Here is a 17,817-nt window from a genome sequence, read left to right as displayed (position 1 = left end):
ATATGTGAGAATCGGTTGTGGAATCCCAGAAGAGAGCGGTCAAAGATAAGGGGGGGCAAGAGTAAGAGATGAAGAGGAGCTAACAGGCTAGGAAGGAAGATAGTACAGGTTTCCCTGCCTATATCCTTGGCCAATGGTATCTTCCTTGACGGAGATGTTGGTCAAGTTGTAAAAGTCGCAGGAGCCTTTGGAGAAGACCACTATTACCCCGGTGTTGCAGAGTCTGGCAACCAGGTTTGTGGAGTGCACGTATGGCCAGGGTCTTAGTGGGTGGGCTGCCTTCAATGGGGAGCCAAGCAAGGCCTCGGCGTGTGGCTTTGACAACAGAATGGTCCGCTAGGCAGACTGGCGTACAATCCGCTTTGAGGTCAATGAGAGCCAATCCATCCGGTGTCATGGACATGGAACACCCGGAGTCAATGTTTGCGTCCCCCCCTCATGGAAGATTGGAGTAATAGACAACAAGGTGTCCGCGTTGCCAGCCGTAACTTCAAGCTTGGAACCCAAATAGTCTGAGCACTTGTCTTCTTCATATTTGGGAGACAATTGCCCAAGACTGCCAACCAAGGTTCTGCCTGCTCAAGCTGCTGGTTGGTTGGAAGGAGGGTTTTCCTGTTGGCTTGCCTCCCAACAAGCCTTCTGAGCGGCTTTATGTTCACGGATGAGTTTTTGTGTGCTGTTGCACAAGTTAAGGTTGTGGGAATTGCTGTTGCATAGGGGGCAGCAACAGGTCTTCTTTGAGGATTTGGGTCAGGGGCCCTTTTGATTGTTAGTAGAGGGAGTAGGCTTGGGCAAGCTGACTTTGATAGAAGAGATGGAGATAATCTCTCCTTGGTTGATTTTGATAAAAGAGACGGAGATAATCTCTCCTTGAGACTTGCAACAAATCGCTTCATTCTTGAGAGCGGCTACAATTGTCTCAGTCTTAACCCCATGTTAATTTATTAGGCTGGACACGCCGTGGAGGCAGTGGGAGGGGATTGAGCTGAGCAGGGTGGTGTTGTGTACATCCCCTGGTGTAAGAGGTTTTTTGCGTGTAACGAGAGAGTTCAGACGCTTGTAGAATTTTGTCAAGGTCTCAATGTGGGTGTTGATATTGTTGCTGTCCATTCAAGCATTTCCCAGATTGTGGATTCGATACACGTGGCCCCCGGTTGTTGAGTCTTGATGGGTGCAAGAGAGATTGCTGTGACATGTATGTGAGAGATGAGAAACATGGGAGAAGCATAGAAAACATGAGAAAACCTGAGTAATGAACTCAACACTTTTTGACCATAGATAAACAAACAAGAAGGAGTGTCCATCCATCCACTCACCTCCACCCAAACTCAATTTCCATACACTTTCCTGTGCTAAAAAACACAACTTACATTATTATTACGCAACAATTTCTGCAAGTTTGAGCAATTCTTAGCCTCTCAATAGGCAGCTGCATATTCTCTTGTTGATCTAACCTGCAGTCTTCTTCTTTACTATACATGTAGCCATATTTTTACCCCAGTGGGCAAACCACCTGATTTGCCTGCACTGTCCGCAATTTTGTTTCCTTCTTCACCATATAGCCTCATTTTACCCCAGTTTTTGAACAAATTCACTAGCTTATACTGCCCATGTATGCACAGTCAGGATTTCTTAACCACTTATGATTGCTCAATGCACTAATATGTAGGACAGACCTATAACCCAGTCTATATCGTTTTTTTCGACCAGTTTTCTTAGCCCTGTACACAATTTACCTTGGTTGCTCATTTGACAGCAATTGTCTGATTTGTTGCAATTTTATCCAACAGGCTGAGTGTCTCCTGGTATTGTTGCCATCTCTTGATGGACTAGACCTTCAATCTTTCCTCAAACTTATACTGATTGCAATCACCAATGCTCTTGCAGCTGAGTGCCTATAAAAAAAACAATTAATCATGATAAATGGATCAAAAAGATGGCTAATTGATAAATCATAACCAAATGATAGAGATGGCTGATGATGGTAGATTTTGCAATGAGAAAAACACATTTATTGGGCCCTGGAATCAGAAAAATAAACAATGAACGCCATTTTAATTTGTTGGGACAGAGTAGCTGCAATGCTTGTACAGTTTGTAGCAGAGCTGAGCGGTGACAACCTTAGCAGTCACTTGTTGGATTTCCCATTCAGGGCTGGTGGTGTGATCCAATATTTGGGATGATTGTACCTCGGAGCGATCTGGCCATTGATTGGAGCAGATCCTTGTTGGTAAAGGCACTCTCATCTGAAATTCAGATGAGAAGTCTCTGCAGGCAGAGGGAATAAAAATTAACTGACCCTTGGCTGCGGCTCTGTCCTGCGGAGTAGACATAGTTTCCTCTGCCGTAGGCACATCATGGGTATTGTCATCACCATTCCACACATCTCACTAAGTCCCCAAGCTTGTTCTACTGGCACAATTCAACCCTCCCTTTGAAAACGGCTCTGCTGCCGCTGATAATGTGGTTTAACAAGTTCACTTGTTTCTACTCCTCTCGATCAGTGTGACATTGCAGATACTAGTTGGATCAAAGACCAATTGGTTAAATTATAAGGAACATGTCACGTCAGCACAGGCGCAGCATGGGTATTGGTCTCCAAACTTGGTTGATTGCTACTCACCTGACAATAAGGAACACGTCGCGTCAGCACAGGCGCGGCACAGGTATTGGTCTCCAAACTCGGTAAAGAGAGAGAGAGGAGCCGGTACCCGGCTCTGCCGAGAATAGACTATGTACAAGTGTAGCACCGCAGTAACTAGGTCTAAGGTAGTGAGAGATAAGGTTACGCGCGCATACAACTATGTACTAAGTTAAGTTTGCACTCTTGGCTACCGTACACTCCAACACCCCCCCCCAAGAATGCAAACTTCACCGCCGTAGGCCCAATTTCTTGACCGCGTCTTCCATCTTGTTGGGGCCGAGCTTTTTGGTGAAGATGTCTGCCTGTTGATCGTTGGTGTTTGTCCATGCAATTTTGATGCTGTTTTCGCAAACAAAATCATTGATGAAGTAGAAAGCGCAAATGAGGTACCGTGCCTTCTTCTTTGACGCGTTGTTGCCCGCTATGAGGATAGCCGTTTGATTGTTGCAGTAGATGTTCATGGGGATTGTGTATTGGATGTCTTCAAGAAGGATGGCAATACCGGCGAGTTGTTGTGCACCATCGGACAGCGCAATATACTCGGCGGCACAAGTTGAAAGAGCCACAACTTTTTTGGCATTTTGCACCCCATGCAACTGAATTCCCTAGATATTCGATGGCGAAACCCAAAGTGGACTGTTCATGCTTGCCGCCCCAGTTGGCGTCTGACCATAGGTCCAGCGTTTCACCCGTTGGGGCGTACATCTCGTTGCAATCGACACCCATTGTTTGATTGAATCCTTTAGCAACGTAACACGCACGGAATATTTCAGGACCGCCGTCAGTCTCCGGAGGCTTGATTGTGAACACCCAACAACAGCCAAGAGCTTTTGGGCCAGGAAACGGGTCTATTGCCTCCCAGACCTCCAGCGAGTAGAACTTGCTTGCTTTGTATTCTGCAGCTTCTTGCCATTTAATTGCCTTTGGGCTCTTCAACGCGGTCTTGATTGTCGAAGGGATTCGCCTGTCTTCCGTGAGCGCCAGTTCAGAGATTGCCTTCTTTTCCTGCTCGTGTATAACATCCATTGGTTCTCCTCCAAGCTTCAAGGTGATCTGATTTAGTATTGTGTTCAAATTGGTTTCCTTAGGCTGCTCCACCGCTGGCGTGTTGACGACCTTGCTCTTTTTGAAAGGGAGATTGACAAACTCCGGGAACATAACCGCCGTTGAGTGAATGATCTTGTTCTTTGATGGTGACCAGAATAACCACCCGCATCCTGCAGGGGGAAAACCAATTAGTTGAGCGTCTTGAGCACGTTCATCCAGCTTATCTTAATTTTCTTTGGGGACAAGAACAATTGCCATTGCCCCAAACGGGTACAATTTGCTTGGGTTGACTTCTATACCACGGTGCAGTTGGGTTAGCGGTGCATCTTCAATCTTACTGTTGGGGATCCTATTTCGAATATAGGAAGCTGCTTGGTACGCAAAGCTCCAGAACGGTTTTGGAAGTCCGCTTTCATGTAGCATTGTACAAGCCATGTCACCCAAGGTTCAATTAACACGCTCGGCTTTGCCATTCTGTATGGCGTCACCGGGGCGTAGTTGATACCCATTGGTTTGAGTAGCTTCCTCAAAGTACCGGTATATTCTGGAGCGTTGTCGGTCCAGATGTGCTTGGGGTATCTCCCAATAGTTGTCTTGATGTTGCTGGTCTATTCCATGATCTGCGCAGGGACTTGATCTCTGCTCAACAGAATTGCCGTCCATATGTAGGTAGTTGCATGGTCTCTCATTGTCAGGAGGTACTGTCTTCCTGAAAGGTTGTACGGGAAGGGGCCAGCCACGTCTGATACAAGCAGGTCCAGGGGCTTGTCTCGTGGAATAAGAGAATTGGAACCTGGTGATTTCTTGTTGAGTGCTTTTGATTTGGCACATTGGTCGCAAAAGAAAGATTTCCAAGTTTTCTTTTCTAGCTCTTCTGGGAAGTGTAGTCTTAAATATTTCCTCACAACGTCTTCAGAGACGTGGCCTAATCGCCGATGTTATAGAAAGGGATTGAATGAAGGTGTAGAAGTTATCTTATTTATTTCAAAAACATCACTACACATGGCAATGTACCAACAAAAGTTGCAAAACTTAGTAATAAAGGAAATGTTTGAGGGACTAATGAGGGTGGCTGTTTGTCCGGAGAAAGCTAGATGCCATCCTGAATCGGTGAGGCAACCCACAGAAAGAATCAACCCATTGACTCCTGGACAATGATACACATCATCAATTTCAATCGGACCCCTTGGCGTATTGATCCTCACACGTCCCTTGAACCTAACAACAACAGTACAGTTAGCCACCGTAAGGGAGATCGTTCTAGGTGTTGCTAGCTGTTCTCTGGTGATAAACATGTGAATGTTGCCACTCACATGGGTCGAAGCGCCGGAATCCAGTAGGACTTTGCCGTTGTTGACTTCAGGAACATCCAGTTGATGCAAACAATTTTGGGGAAAAGCAGGGCGGTTTGGGGGAATATAGTTGGAATGAGGTTGATTGTGATCAACCGGAGGTGTTCCGATATGCTTCTGGTCAACATCATCCTAGAAGGCAAGACAGTTGTTGTACCAGTGGCCAACCTGGAGGCAGTAATGGCAGGTGTTGCCATATCGCGCTTTGAGGTGTTAGCTTGGGGCTTGTTCTCGGAAACGCGCTGCTTTCTTGGCGGACAGGTTTTGTGGGTGCTGGTCTTACTGATGGCGAGGTGGATGTTGTTGGAAAGGAATACGCTTGTGGGGTGGGGCGTATCTTGGTTGAGGAGGCCTCATGGCATGGACTGCATCTAAGTCCATCGGAACGTAGCCATGATTTGCCAACGGAAGAGCAACTTTATTCTTGTTCTTGCTCAACGCCGCTTGGATGACCGTTGTGACGTCGCTGAAAGACGGCTTTTTGATGGCTTTGAGCTTTTGGTCTACAGTGAACTCAAAGGTTTGAACGTTGACACCTACCGGCGCAATGAAAGTTGCTTGAAGTAGGAGGCCACCTAGTTCGTCTGCCGTCACCTTGTGTTGAAGAAGTTTGGCCATAACTCTACTCCATTTGGCTGCGGAGATCTCGCTTCCGGGTGACTTGTTGGATGCCAGGGTCAGGATCTGTTCGGCAAGAGAGAGCTTGTGTTGCCGGTCCGATCAACTGCACTTTGTCTTCAGCAGCTTGAAGATTTCCCAAGGTTCTTCTGTATTGGTGCCGTTCACAATTGCAAGGAGGTCCGTCTTGATGGTTGCTCTGAACAGCCTGGCAATGTTGTCTTGTTTGTTGCCAAGTTGGTCAGTGAAGTTTCTCTCCTTTGCAGTGAACTTGTCAACTCGAAAGACATGCCAAAGAGTTCTGTTGACTTCTTTTTCCCAGATCTGAAAAAAAACGCCATCGTAATCTAATTTTGAAGACTGGGGATTGGTAGCTTCGTGGGTGCCAAGGGGATCCTTGCAGAAAGCCCGGATGACAATCTCAGCACGGGAGATAGAGGATGAGGTCGAGGTGCCTGAGGTGGGGATTTGAAGTTTAAGGCAATCAATTTCTTGTTGAAGGGCAGCGAATTTATTTTGCTGTAGGATTTGCCATTTTGATGTCTGTGATGTTGTTGAATGTCTGTTGTCGTTGGTCTGATCGGTTTTGGAAGATTTGATTGATTTCTTTCTGTTGTAGCAGTTGTTTTTGTTCTAAGTCTTCTAATATCTTTTCTCGCTCTTTTCTTTCCTCTTCTTCTTGTTTTTCCCTTTTTTCTTTTGCTTCTCTTTGGTCTTTCTCAAGATTTGTTTGATGATCAAATTGCTTGCTACTTCCAGCACCGGACATCCACCTGAGTCGTTTTCAACATTAAGGATTATTGAGTACCTGCCGCTTAGAGCCGGCTTTTAACCTATAAGGATGTGAACCTGACGATAAGGAACACATCGCGTCAGCACAGGCACGGCACAGGTATTGGTCTCTAAACTCGGTAAATAGAGAGAGAGGAGCCGGTACCCGGCTCTGCCAAGAATAGACTATGTACAAGTGTAGCGCCGCAGTCACTAGGTCTAAGGTAGTGAGAGATAAGGTTACGCACGCATACAACTATGTACTAAGTTAAGTTTGCACTCTTGGCTACCGTACACTCCAACATAAATCAATGGCCAATGGTGAAGGAAAGCCACTAAACATTGCAGAATCAGCTGCTTAAAAATCACAACATTTGATTGCTATGTTGATCAATGTCCCATGCCTCCAGCCACTGTAGATTCAGCTGGCTCCCAGTATATTTTTGGCCTCAAATAGCTAGCAAGAGTCAAGGCAGTGTGAAGAATGCATCTAACATAGACCAAGAAGTTTGACTAAACCTGGTAGATTGGTCTGTGATGTTTAACTTCACTCTTTTATCTCACCCTCTCCCTACTTGAAAGCTAACATCCTTATTCCTTTTTCACTTTCTAGTTAGTTCCATTCACAAGTTCAGCCTTGCTTGTCAAAAGCAGATCAGATCCATCCTCATCCAACTTGCAAGTAAACTGCTTCTGGGAAGCCTTCCAAAAAGACAAAAATGACACCTGTTTGTCACTTTGTTTCATTTATTCCAAATGAAATCCAAATACTTACTTGATGGGTCGCTGTTTTTTTGCAACCCATATTTTACAACCCTTATAGGTTGTAAAACCGCAGGGATGCAAAAATCCACAAAATGTGTCATTTTATGGATTTTTGCAACCCATCAAGAAAAAATCTGAGTTGCAAAAAAAAGGATTGCAATATTTAGATTGCAAATTTGTCCCAGGATGGCCTGAAGAGCAATTTTACGACTCATTTTTTACAAACCATATGGATTGCAAGATATATCTGCCGCAAAATTACTTTATAACTTGCAAATTAACAATTTCACAACCCATTGGCGTGCAACCCATTATGAATTGCAATATATGGTTTGTGAAATAGAAATAACTAAGGGGCAAAATGTAATTTTACAACCCTTACCTTACAAACCTCACAAAAAAATGATTTTTTTCGAGGCACAAGTGGAAAATTGAGCAAGAAAGAAACTTGGGATACTTTGCAAGTCAATCAATCACTCAGGAAAAAAGGAAAACAGAACAGAAAAGAAACAAGGAAACAAGAAGTGAAAACAAGCAGTATCACTTTTTTTGGCGGGTAGATCGCCGTCTTGCGCTTTCAGGTGGTAAGGGCGGGCTTGGAGGCTTTGAATCGGGACGTAATTCATCACCTGAGGCAGGTAACTTAGGCAATTTGAGCAGTAATCGAAGTCGTGAGGCAGGCTGAGACTTTGGAGGTGGCTTCTGAGACTGTACGGAATTCTCTTCGGCAGCGGCAGTGTGATTGGCCAGGAAGGATTCGTCTTCCCCAGTCTGAATGGTTTCGTCGCCAGGATTAAGCAAGGAATCGTCGCAGGCTGTCTCGGCCGTCTGATCAAGCAAAGACGCGTCGCCGGCCGTTTGATTGGCAAGGAAGGAACCTTCGGCGGTGTGATTCGCAATGGATTCGTCGCTGGCCGTCTGATTACCAAGGAATGAGTCGTCGGCTTGAAGAATATGGGCCACATCCGACTCGACTTCTGCCTCTTCGGATTCCTTGAATGAGGCGGACTTCTTCTGGATTTTCTTCTTGTTTCCTTTTGTTCTCTTGTTGCCAGACGCAGATTTCGCCTTCTCCTTCTTTTTGCCAGATGAAGGGGTTTGTTCAACATCGTCCTTGTTGTTTGAAGTCGGTCGTTGGCTTGAGGAACTGGTTTCCCGGTGTGCGATCGAGGTGGAGTTGTGTGATATGTTCAATATCGATTTCATTTCTTTGAAGGGGACATCCCCAGCAGCATCTGGATTGTCTTCCAGAATCCTTTGGATTGAGCTGTCCACGTATTCTTCCTCGGATTCATTCCACGTACGTGAATACAAGACCCACGCCGTATACATCTCGGCTCCAGCAATAGAACTCGGCACTCGATTGATTTGCTGAGCATAGCCGTCATTCTCGCCATCGTTATGCATCCAAACAGCCGTCAAACTACATTTTTCAGCGGAGATATTGGCGCTCCGAAGGACCTTACACCAGTAATGGGCTCTGTTCCAGTATCCGCGAGAAATGAGTGTGTAAGTTTAGCCTCCGACTTTCAACTTGAAAGGCCAATCAGTTGTGGCCATGAAGCTGTCCCGGCGAGGCACATCATCAATGTGGCTGACCTCAACATGGAAGTTGAGGTGAAGAGGGGGAGGGAGGTCGTCAAAGGTAAGCTTGCAACGATCAATCAGATAGTGTGCCGACGGCTGAGAGACTCCAACGTTAACGCAAATTTCATCCTCGGATGTGCCAATCGAAACTATCGCTTTCTTTGACTTCCTTTTGGGCTTGGCCTTAGTATTTGGGTGGGTCGGGAACTGCGATTCTTGACATGCCTTACACACAAGGCCAGAGGTACTTATCAAACCGGTCGTTTGCCAGAGTTCCACAAGCTTAGCAACATCGGAATACGGGATCCTATTCGAATCAAACATCTGAGGCTTGATAGTCAATACATGTAATGTCCGGGAAGCTCGGGTAGGATGTGATTGGAGTGTTTCAGGCTTGAGTTCACAAGTAAACGTCCTGCGTTCGCAAATCAAGAACAGTTTCTTGTATTCTGGGCTCTGGTGGAGTTTGGGATCAAGGACTAGCTCCATGAAATAATCGGCCAAGCTGAACGCCCCAGGTATGAAGCTTGCAGGGTATTGTGCGTTGAGAACATCGAACAGGTGATTTTGGCCCCGGGTTATAGTCGATCGGATTGAGCAGCCTCCGTTTAATTCACCAGTGGATCGACACGAGAAATGATGCGCTAAGTGGGTGAAGAGGTCCTTTCCCTTTGCGCTGATCCCACGAAGCCATAATGGGGAGAACAATGCGTACATTGATTCCAATCCGGCTGCTAGCCAGCAACAATTGTTCTTTTTGGAGGCGGAGTTTGCTCGATAGGAGGGATAGGCGGCCCAGAGGCTTTTGTTGTGGTTTCTGGAGTTTGGGGGCCGTCCAAGCTTAGCTCTCTTATTCCCTTCGATCAGACTGTCAGTCGTGTCCGGTGGTCTTCCATCGTTGACAAACTTTTTGGCTCGCTTTTGCTTCTTGGCTAATCCTAAAGTCGATCCGATGTCTTTATTATCACGTCCGTATTTGATTGGAACGCCCTTCATTGCGGCACACCAGTCCTTTTCCAGCATGTCGACGAATGTGTAGAGGTCAATCATTCCGACCATCAGGCACTGCCTTCCTTCGCTAAAGTGCAACAAACAGAGTCGGATGTCAGCTCAATACATACACCAACAGTAAAGGAGATTTACCTGAGCCGATAGTATGTCCGGTGCAAGCTCTCCTGGGCATTTGTAGTCTCAGGAAGTCCATCTCCATCGGGCGTGTCCTCAAGCCGTTGTTCTCGGGATGGAAACAAAAGGGCCTCGATATCGGAAACGGTCCACCAGTCAAGCCATTTCCGGACTTTAGGAAAACGACAACGGATATAGTCAACCTTCTGCTCATGCGTTTGATCACCCGGCTCGGACCGATTGAGGAGACCCATACAAGCCTTTCGGAAAGGCTCCTGTGAATATGTAAGTCATAAAGCAAAAAAATCAGCATGATAAATAAGGTTTGTAAATTTCGATGAGTGAATTTTGCAAAGCAATATAGATTGTAAAATTCACATTTACAATCCATTATGCATCGCAAAATGGAATTTTGCAAATCATTAATCAGAAAAATCAACAGATCATACATACCTCTTGATCCGCAGTGATGAGCGACCGGTTGCGTTTGATGCGTGTGACTGACTGGCGATAATGCTCGCGGCATCCTTTCAACATGCCCCTGACCTCTTTGCGAGTTCCCTGTCGGAATACTTCGAGGTAAGCGGACACGAAGCCCTCGACTTGAGCTGACAAGAAGTCTACGACCTCGCGGACTAGTGTGTCCCTCTCGGCGGGGGTGATCGGAGCCGCCAGAAACTGCCGGAATAGTGTAGCAAAGTGGATTTTGTAGTATTGTTCGCTAAGACCTCGAATCCAAGTGAGCTGAATAGGTATCCATCGTTTAAGATCTTCACAGAACATAGACGTCGTCAATAGGTATCCCGTCTCGAAGTACCGGTAAGTCACGTCGGAGATGAGACCGCCGCTGTACACTTTGTTGTCCTTATCGCGAGCCAGCAAGCGATCTGACATCCATTTCGTCTGGAAGGTGAAATGCTCGGCCTTTGGCATGAACGAGCTGGAGATTATCCACAGACCCCGCCTGTTGAGAAAAGACAATATTCTTAGTCAGATGCAATCAAAATTATACATAAAATGTATTAAAACAACTTACGATGCCCATCCAAACATGTCCAATATGAATTTGTCCCCCACGCCGGCGCCGAGTTTGTCAGGAGCTAATCCTAACTCAGCAAGGATGCATCGACGGTAATAGGCCAGCCGATCTCTGTTCTGATAGGACTCGTGGATTGAAACTACACTTCCGAAAGCTGAATGGGGATCGGTGGGCTTCCCCATCTACAAAGAATGGGAGGGTAACAAGATCAGACTGGAGGAAACCTATGGGATGTAATGGATTGTAAAAGAAGGGTTGCAAAAATGAAGGTTGTAAAAGAAGGGTTGCAAAAATGAAAAGAAACGAAATGGGAGAGAAAATAGTTACCTTGAGCTTTAAAGCTCCAGCCTTGGGGTTTTTCTTGATTTCTTCTTTCAATTCCTCCTTTGCAAGCGGGTCGGGCTTCTTGGCGACAGGCCACGGATGATTATGCCGGAGGATCCCCCATCCTGATGGGAGATGGTGGTCGATTCGAACCGCTACGGAATCGGGACATTTGACATGTCGAACGGTGCCTTTGCACTTGCCTACCAATCCTTGACATTTGATTTTACTGCATGGTTTGTAAAATAACGATCGTAAAAAATGAGTTGTAAAATTAGTTTGCAACCCATATGTCCAAAAAACCGCTGGCAGGAGAGGAGAAGAAGACTCACCCTTGTTCCAGCTTTTCCTGTCCTCCTTTTCCAGTTGGGGGAGGCCCAGTCCATTCGCATGACGAGTTATCGCAGACCAGAGCTCCAAGACAGAAGTAGCGTGTCACCTTCCAGGTCCTGTTGCTGCGATAGCTCGTAGTTTGGGTCTTCGAAAACCCAACGGAGCCGAAGTTGGTGACATTGTCTTGAGGCAGGCGAACAAACGTGGTCCTTCCGTTTGGGTAGATCGGATAGCCTTGCTTGTCAAGGGTACACCCGTGATCTATGTAGGTCTCGTACGACTTGCTCATATCCGGAAGGAACCATTCCTTCTCGGACGGTCTTCTCTTGGGTAATGCATCGTCATCTTCATCGGAGCCATCCCCTTCGTCATCTGCATCATCAGAGGAGGTAGAGTCAGACGTCTCGGGCTGCTGATAGTGGCGGTCGTTGTTGATCTTAGTTTGGTGGCTGTTCTTTCTGATCTTTGGCAACGGGGGCGATACGTTCTTCCTGTTTTTCGAAGACGGGCGAAAAGAAGATTTAGTTCTGTTCTTCGGCGACGGGGGCAAATTTTCTTGGTCGTCCGAAGAAGGTTCTTTGTCGTCCGAATCATCAGGAAGGGAGTTAGGATCAGACAAATAGGACTCTTCAGACGTTTCGGATGCTTCAGAGGCAATGGAAGCTCCAGGGAGCTGATACTCAGAGTCCTCGTCGCTCTTGGTCACAATCTTGGACCTCGATTGGGATAGCTTTCTTTTGACAATTGGCGACGGGGGTGATTTCTGTTTTTTTCCTTTCTTCGTGAGCAATGCCGGAGAGTTTTTCTTTGGGGGCTTTACTTTGATCTTTTCGGACGATTTCGTATGTTTTGGGGTGTTCGAGAGCGGCATCTCTTCAGAAGACAAAGAACAAGGTGTTGGCGGGTCAGCGGTGGTGGTTTCCTTGTTCAAATCTGAGGGGCACGGCGAGTCAATGGGACTAAGGGGTGGGATCAAGGGATGGATGAGATTTCCAACGCTGAAGGGGCTGATTGGGGTGATCGGGCTTGATGGAATTGGGGTGATGGGGCTAGATTCCGGAATGAACAGTCGAGGGCTGGTGTTAGCGGCCGGTTCAATCGTGCCATTCGGGTCGGTGACGGTCGTTGGAGTCGGATTCGCCATCGGGGTTCTTTCGATTGCAAGTTGAGTTCACATGTGATGTAAAATTATATCTCACGGGCTTGTAAAGCTTATTTACATAGCATATTTTGCATGCGATACTAGGTTGCAAGAACTTAGCTTGTGAAATTACATATGCAAAGCTTGTAACGTAATTTCACAACCGCATCATGCGAGAGTTGCAAGACATGGTTTGTGAATTTAGTCCATATGCATGTCTGACGCAATTTTACATACTATTATTTGCAACCTATTTATTTACATACGTCCAAATTAGCCCTATGGGTTGTAAAATTGCATAACACCCCGGGGGCTATGGAATTTTACAACCCATCGGTTTTACAACCCATAAGGGTTGTAAAAGATGGTTTGCAAAATTCACTTAACCGTTACTTGATGTCGCTTTGTTTTCCCCTCATTCAACTTCGTTTGTTTGGATTTGTGTTTAATTTCATTGCTTTTGGGAACTACGATCACTGTCTAATCAAATTGAACAATACAAAACTTGCTCATATGGACTTCAATGAAAACAATCATCAGAATTCCTACCAGTGCATGCAAAGAAATGCTTATTTAACCAGAAGCAGAATACACGTGTGAAGAAAAGTGGCAAATCCTTCACATCTGCTCCAGTACGACCACCTGGAGGGCAAATTCTAACAAGGAAGGTGAAACCAATTGACCTGTTTTGAGCAAAAACCAAGGATTACAACAAGAGGATAGAAGAACAAAAAGAACTCAAAGCTGCTCATGTTGAGGATCCAAGAAACAATCCCAAACCCTCAAAAATCAAAATTGTTGCTCAAAAATCCCAAGGAGGAGGAAAACCAATTGGCACTTCAGACTGTGAGGGTGAAATTTATTATTCATGAATCTGGTTACACTAAGATATACAACAAAGAGACTAGTGAAGTTGTGGCAATCCTAAAGAACAATGGAATGATCTCAACTTCCTATGTCTCTTCTTACACAGGTGTAAAGAGTTTGTCTTCCTGCACCAGGGAAGGTTTGGGGGCAAATGGCTCCAACACCATTTTGATTGAAGTCAACCTCTGGTACAAACAGTGTGTGATTGGTGCTTTAAACTTCAGTTAAATTTTGGTTACAGACAATTTGTGTTTTGGGGTCCAGTTGAGTTACTACTGAGTTTCAGATGAGTTCCAGCTGAGTTAAGGATACTGCAGCCATGCTACAATGCAGCCCTATTCAGATCTCACAACCTGAGTAGAGACCATTGAGTCCCTGTATGACACAGGGAACTCAATGCATGGCTTCTACTTACAGGGCTGGGCTTAGGCCCAGTGTTAGTGTTCCAAGTCTTCAGTATCAGTCGCTCCTTTGCTCAGCCAGGCAGGTGTTTCCCTCTTTAGTTCATGTAGCATGTCTTGAGTGCCTTTCTATTCACTCCTTATGATGTGACTGGTGTGTCCAGTTGTGTATGCAGTGTGGAACTCCTACGGTGCCAGGCCGTAGGCAGTGCTTGGAAGGGCTGGTGGTGATGAGCCTGCCTTCCTGTGAGGTCCTAGGATGAATGAGATCTGAGAAAAACCAGAGAAAGGGGGTTGAACAAAATTTTCAGTGAGACTTTTTGGTGGGTTTGGGGGTTCAGGATCTGGAAAGGGACGCTAATGAGGATCTTGAGGGTTGATAAGGATCTGATGAGATGATGAGGATAAGGATCTGAAAATCTTGATGGGGTATTTTGTGGATCAGGGGACTGCCATCCTTCCCATCATCTGAGTTCAAAGTTCAAACTCAGACTTGAGGAAGTGAACATGTCTTTGACATGTTCATCACATCCCTAACTACAAACAAGTTCTGCACAACACAAACAAAACAAAACCCACACAAAGAAAGATAAACCACATACATAGAAAAATGAGGAGAGTAACATAAGAGAATAGGTGCAATGGAAAAAGGAGTTGTAACTGAACTGAAGCATCATCAAAAAGAACAGAGAGAAAAATCAACAACAATAATCAACATCAATCATAACATCTTGAATCTTGAGTTTGAGATTTGAGACAGATAATCTTGAGGGCTTGATCTTGATAACTGGTCACTTGAATCTTGAGTCTTCATCTGGATCTTGTACCATGGACCTTTGGTGCTGTTTTGCTCACCACAGCGGCTCCTCTTATAAGGAGCCTCTGTCCCCTGCTCCTTTCCTCTCAGTGATTCAGAAATTAATTTGATTTCCTAGGCATTGCCTGAGTCCTGTACGTGCACTGGTACAATACATCTTATAGTTGTATATCATTTCATGTTTGATTATGCATATGATGGAGTAGACATTGCACCCAGTTATGAAAAATGTTCAAGGCAAGGAGGCACTCCCCCCCAAGCTTCCCAAGTGTTGGTTGATTCTAAATCTCAAAAGTGTGCAGGCATTATGTGGATGGTTGGGTGGAGAAAATGACATGAGGGTCTTGAAATAATTGGACAATATTGACAATTGATGCAAATTCCTGGTATTTGCTGATCCAACGTGTGGCTCACTGAGGGCTGGTGAAGTAGTCTGGAAGCTCTTCCAGGGATTTGGTAATGTTGCAGTGGAAAGGAATCATGAACACATGAAGCAATGTGGCATCCCCTCTTCTGCCAACAACAACTTCCCCAAAGTACCAAGTTACAGATCTCCATTCACATTTGCTTTAAACTTGGTGCTCTCTGACAATCACCACCCCAAAAAAGGAGATTCTTACTTTCCTGAAACAACACTCTTACTTTCCTCAAACACCTGGCACAACCCCAAGAAGGCAATGTGTGCTTATGGCCATGTTCTAAAGCTTCTCTTACTTGGATAATTCCAGTGTAGAGCCAGGGTGCTCAGTAGTGATTTTGGACAATCATCCAAAATTACTTCCAGGATGTATGTGCAATATGAGTAGGAAGGGATGGGATCAGTTAACCAAGTAAAAACAAGTTTAAGTTTCAGTTACATGACTGTACCACAAGGTTATACTTTGTGGTAGGACCAGTTAAGACCTATGTAGTAGCAATGTATCAATCATGGCAATGTGTGCACATTGTCATCCTTTTTGGGGTGGTGAATGGGATCTATAATCACCAACATGTTGATAGCAGTGATTTATCCAAGCTCCTGTTGGCATTTGCATTGATTCTTTCAACTTCCTTCCATAATCACAGGTGAGATTGCAAGTATGGCTATGATGTAGAAAATGAACATTTTGTTTTAGAGATATTTGTAGCTAGCAAGGCCACAGGACTCAAAGGGCTACCAGTGTGGATCCTCAAAGTCCACTTGAACAACCTGGAGAAGTTGTAAGGGCAGTTGTGCCAGACCAAAAAGTGCAACAACCTCTGTGTGCACCAAGGAAACTAAAACAATCTGTTCTGATTTTTAGACTACATCTAGGTTTAACAGGTGAAGCCCCCGCGCATCACGGGGTTTTACAGGGAATATCACAAGCTAGCACGCTCCAAGTACCTAGCCATGTCTCCCTTCCAAGTCCTAGCCGGTAGAGATCACTGTCTACATATCTTTGCCGGGTAGGTAAGCTGTTTCCTACTTCTTCCCTTTCTCATTGCTCCCATGATGTTGTACTTATGAGTCCAAGTTGTCTCCTCTTGTTCCTCTCTTGCACACTTTTCCGGGCAGGACTCCGCAGCATAAGGGGCCACAGAGCCCTGACCGTAGATCTGGTGGTCACTTCATTACATAGGTTTTCACCGGGATTGGTGTTTGGGTCTTGGCCCAGTTTCATCAATCACTAAGAGCAGCCGGGCTACGGCTCAGCTTCCTGAGCTGGGATAAGTGATCTAAAAGGGGTCTCTCCTCCAGGGGCAAGGAGGAAAACAAGGGGTCGCTGTATTGACAGCAGTGAGAAAGGGGGGATAGTGCTACACCCCAAGCGGTTAAGCTCATCCCAAAGGGGTTGACAATACACCAACATGGGGTGGGTGGGTGGTTGAAAAAAGGAGTCGCCTGAGAGAGGAAAACCTTGAGACGGCACTGTAGGCGGAAGTCTAATGGGGTAGGGAAAAGGCTTCAGGTTATAGCCTAAGCTGATTATGCCCGGGAGCTGTATGCGTGAGTGGAGCAGGGGCCTTGCCCCTGTGCTCTCCTATACCCCCCGGCCTTGTGGCCTGCTCCTCAAGCTTGTGTGCTTGGACCTGGGTGACCTTCCCTAGCGGTCCGGTCACCGTCAATCCAAGCCGTCTCCGCTTGTTCCTCTCTTGCACACTTTTCTGGGCAGGAATCTGCAGCATAGGGGGCCACAGAGCCCTGAACGTAGATCTGGTGGTCCCTACTTTACATAGGTTTTCACCGGGATCAGTGTTTGGGTCTTGGATGAGAGATCCCTTGAAACCTTCCCAGTTTCATCAATCACTAAGAGCAGCCGGGCTATGGCTCAGCTTCCTGAGCCGGGGATTAGTGATCTAAAAGGGGTCTCTCCTCCAGGGGAAGGAGGAAAACAAGGGATTGCTGTAATGACAGCAGTGAGAAAGGGGGGATAGTGCTGCACCACTAACCCAGGGAGCAGCCTGAGCCTACGCAAGCCCCCCAACTTTGTCCCTTAGATTCCTCTAGACCACAAACACACTCAACAAAAGAAGAAAAAGAGAGATAAATTATCCCTTCAACATTGAAGCAAAATCCAGAACAGGGACATTTATCACCGTGCGGCAACAACTGACAAGCAATCATTGCTATATAACTTATATCACAAAGGCAACTTGCTGTAAAATGCTAGTTAAGTCAATGAGGAGGTCAATCACCAAATGGTGCCATACCTCTTGGCCAGATCAAATTCCTCTTGACAAGGCGTCCGCGCCATTGTTCTTCAAAGAGACCCGCCGCGCAACAAGATTTATGTTCTCCCTGATGAGGATGGTTTGAATTCTCATCTATTTGTCATTTGTCTGGATGTCCCGGGATCTCTTGTTGTTTATCCCATTCTCCGTGGTTGTGTTGTCCGTCCACACAACTAGGGTTTTACCCCTCTGGGATTGCAGCTGCAGAAGCATGATCAAACCTAGGCAAACCGCGACCGTCTCTAGGTATGAAATCCATTGTGAGCAACCTCTTGGGTTGTGCAGTTTAAAT

The 17,817-nt window shown here is 45.9% G+C and overlaps 1 protein-coding gene across 1 annotated transcript; it reads right to left on the bottom strand.

Annotated features, from left to right (window-relative positions):
• Positions 1–7,737: 7,737 nt before the first annotated feature.
• On the bottom strand, positions 7,738–12,749 carry PtA15_9A531 (uncharacterized protein; the record flags this gene model as incomplete). Its single annotated transcript, XM_053172750.1, has 3 exons — positions 7,738–8,310; positions 11,163–11,172; positions 11,923–12,749. 3 exons carry the CDS (start codon positions 12,747–12,749, stop codon positions 7,738–7,740), a joined length of 1,410 nt encoding a protein of 469 aa, XP_053023959.1.
• Positions 12,750–17,817: the final 5,068 nt, after the last annotated feature.

Source organism: Puccinia triticina, chromosome 9A (assembly GCF_026914185.1).
Source record: "Puccinia triticina chromosome 9A, complete sequence".
NCBI lineage: Eukaryota > Fungi > Basidiomycota > Pucciniomycetes > Pucciniales > Pucciniaceae > Puccinia > Puccinia triticina.
This window is presented reverse-complemented; position numbering and strand designations above follow the sequence as displayed.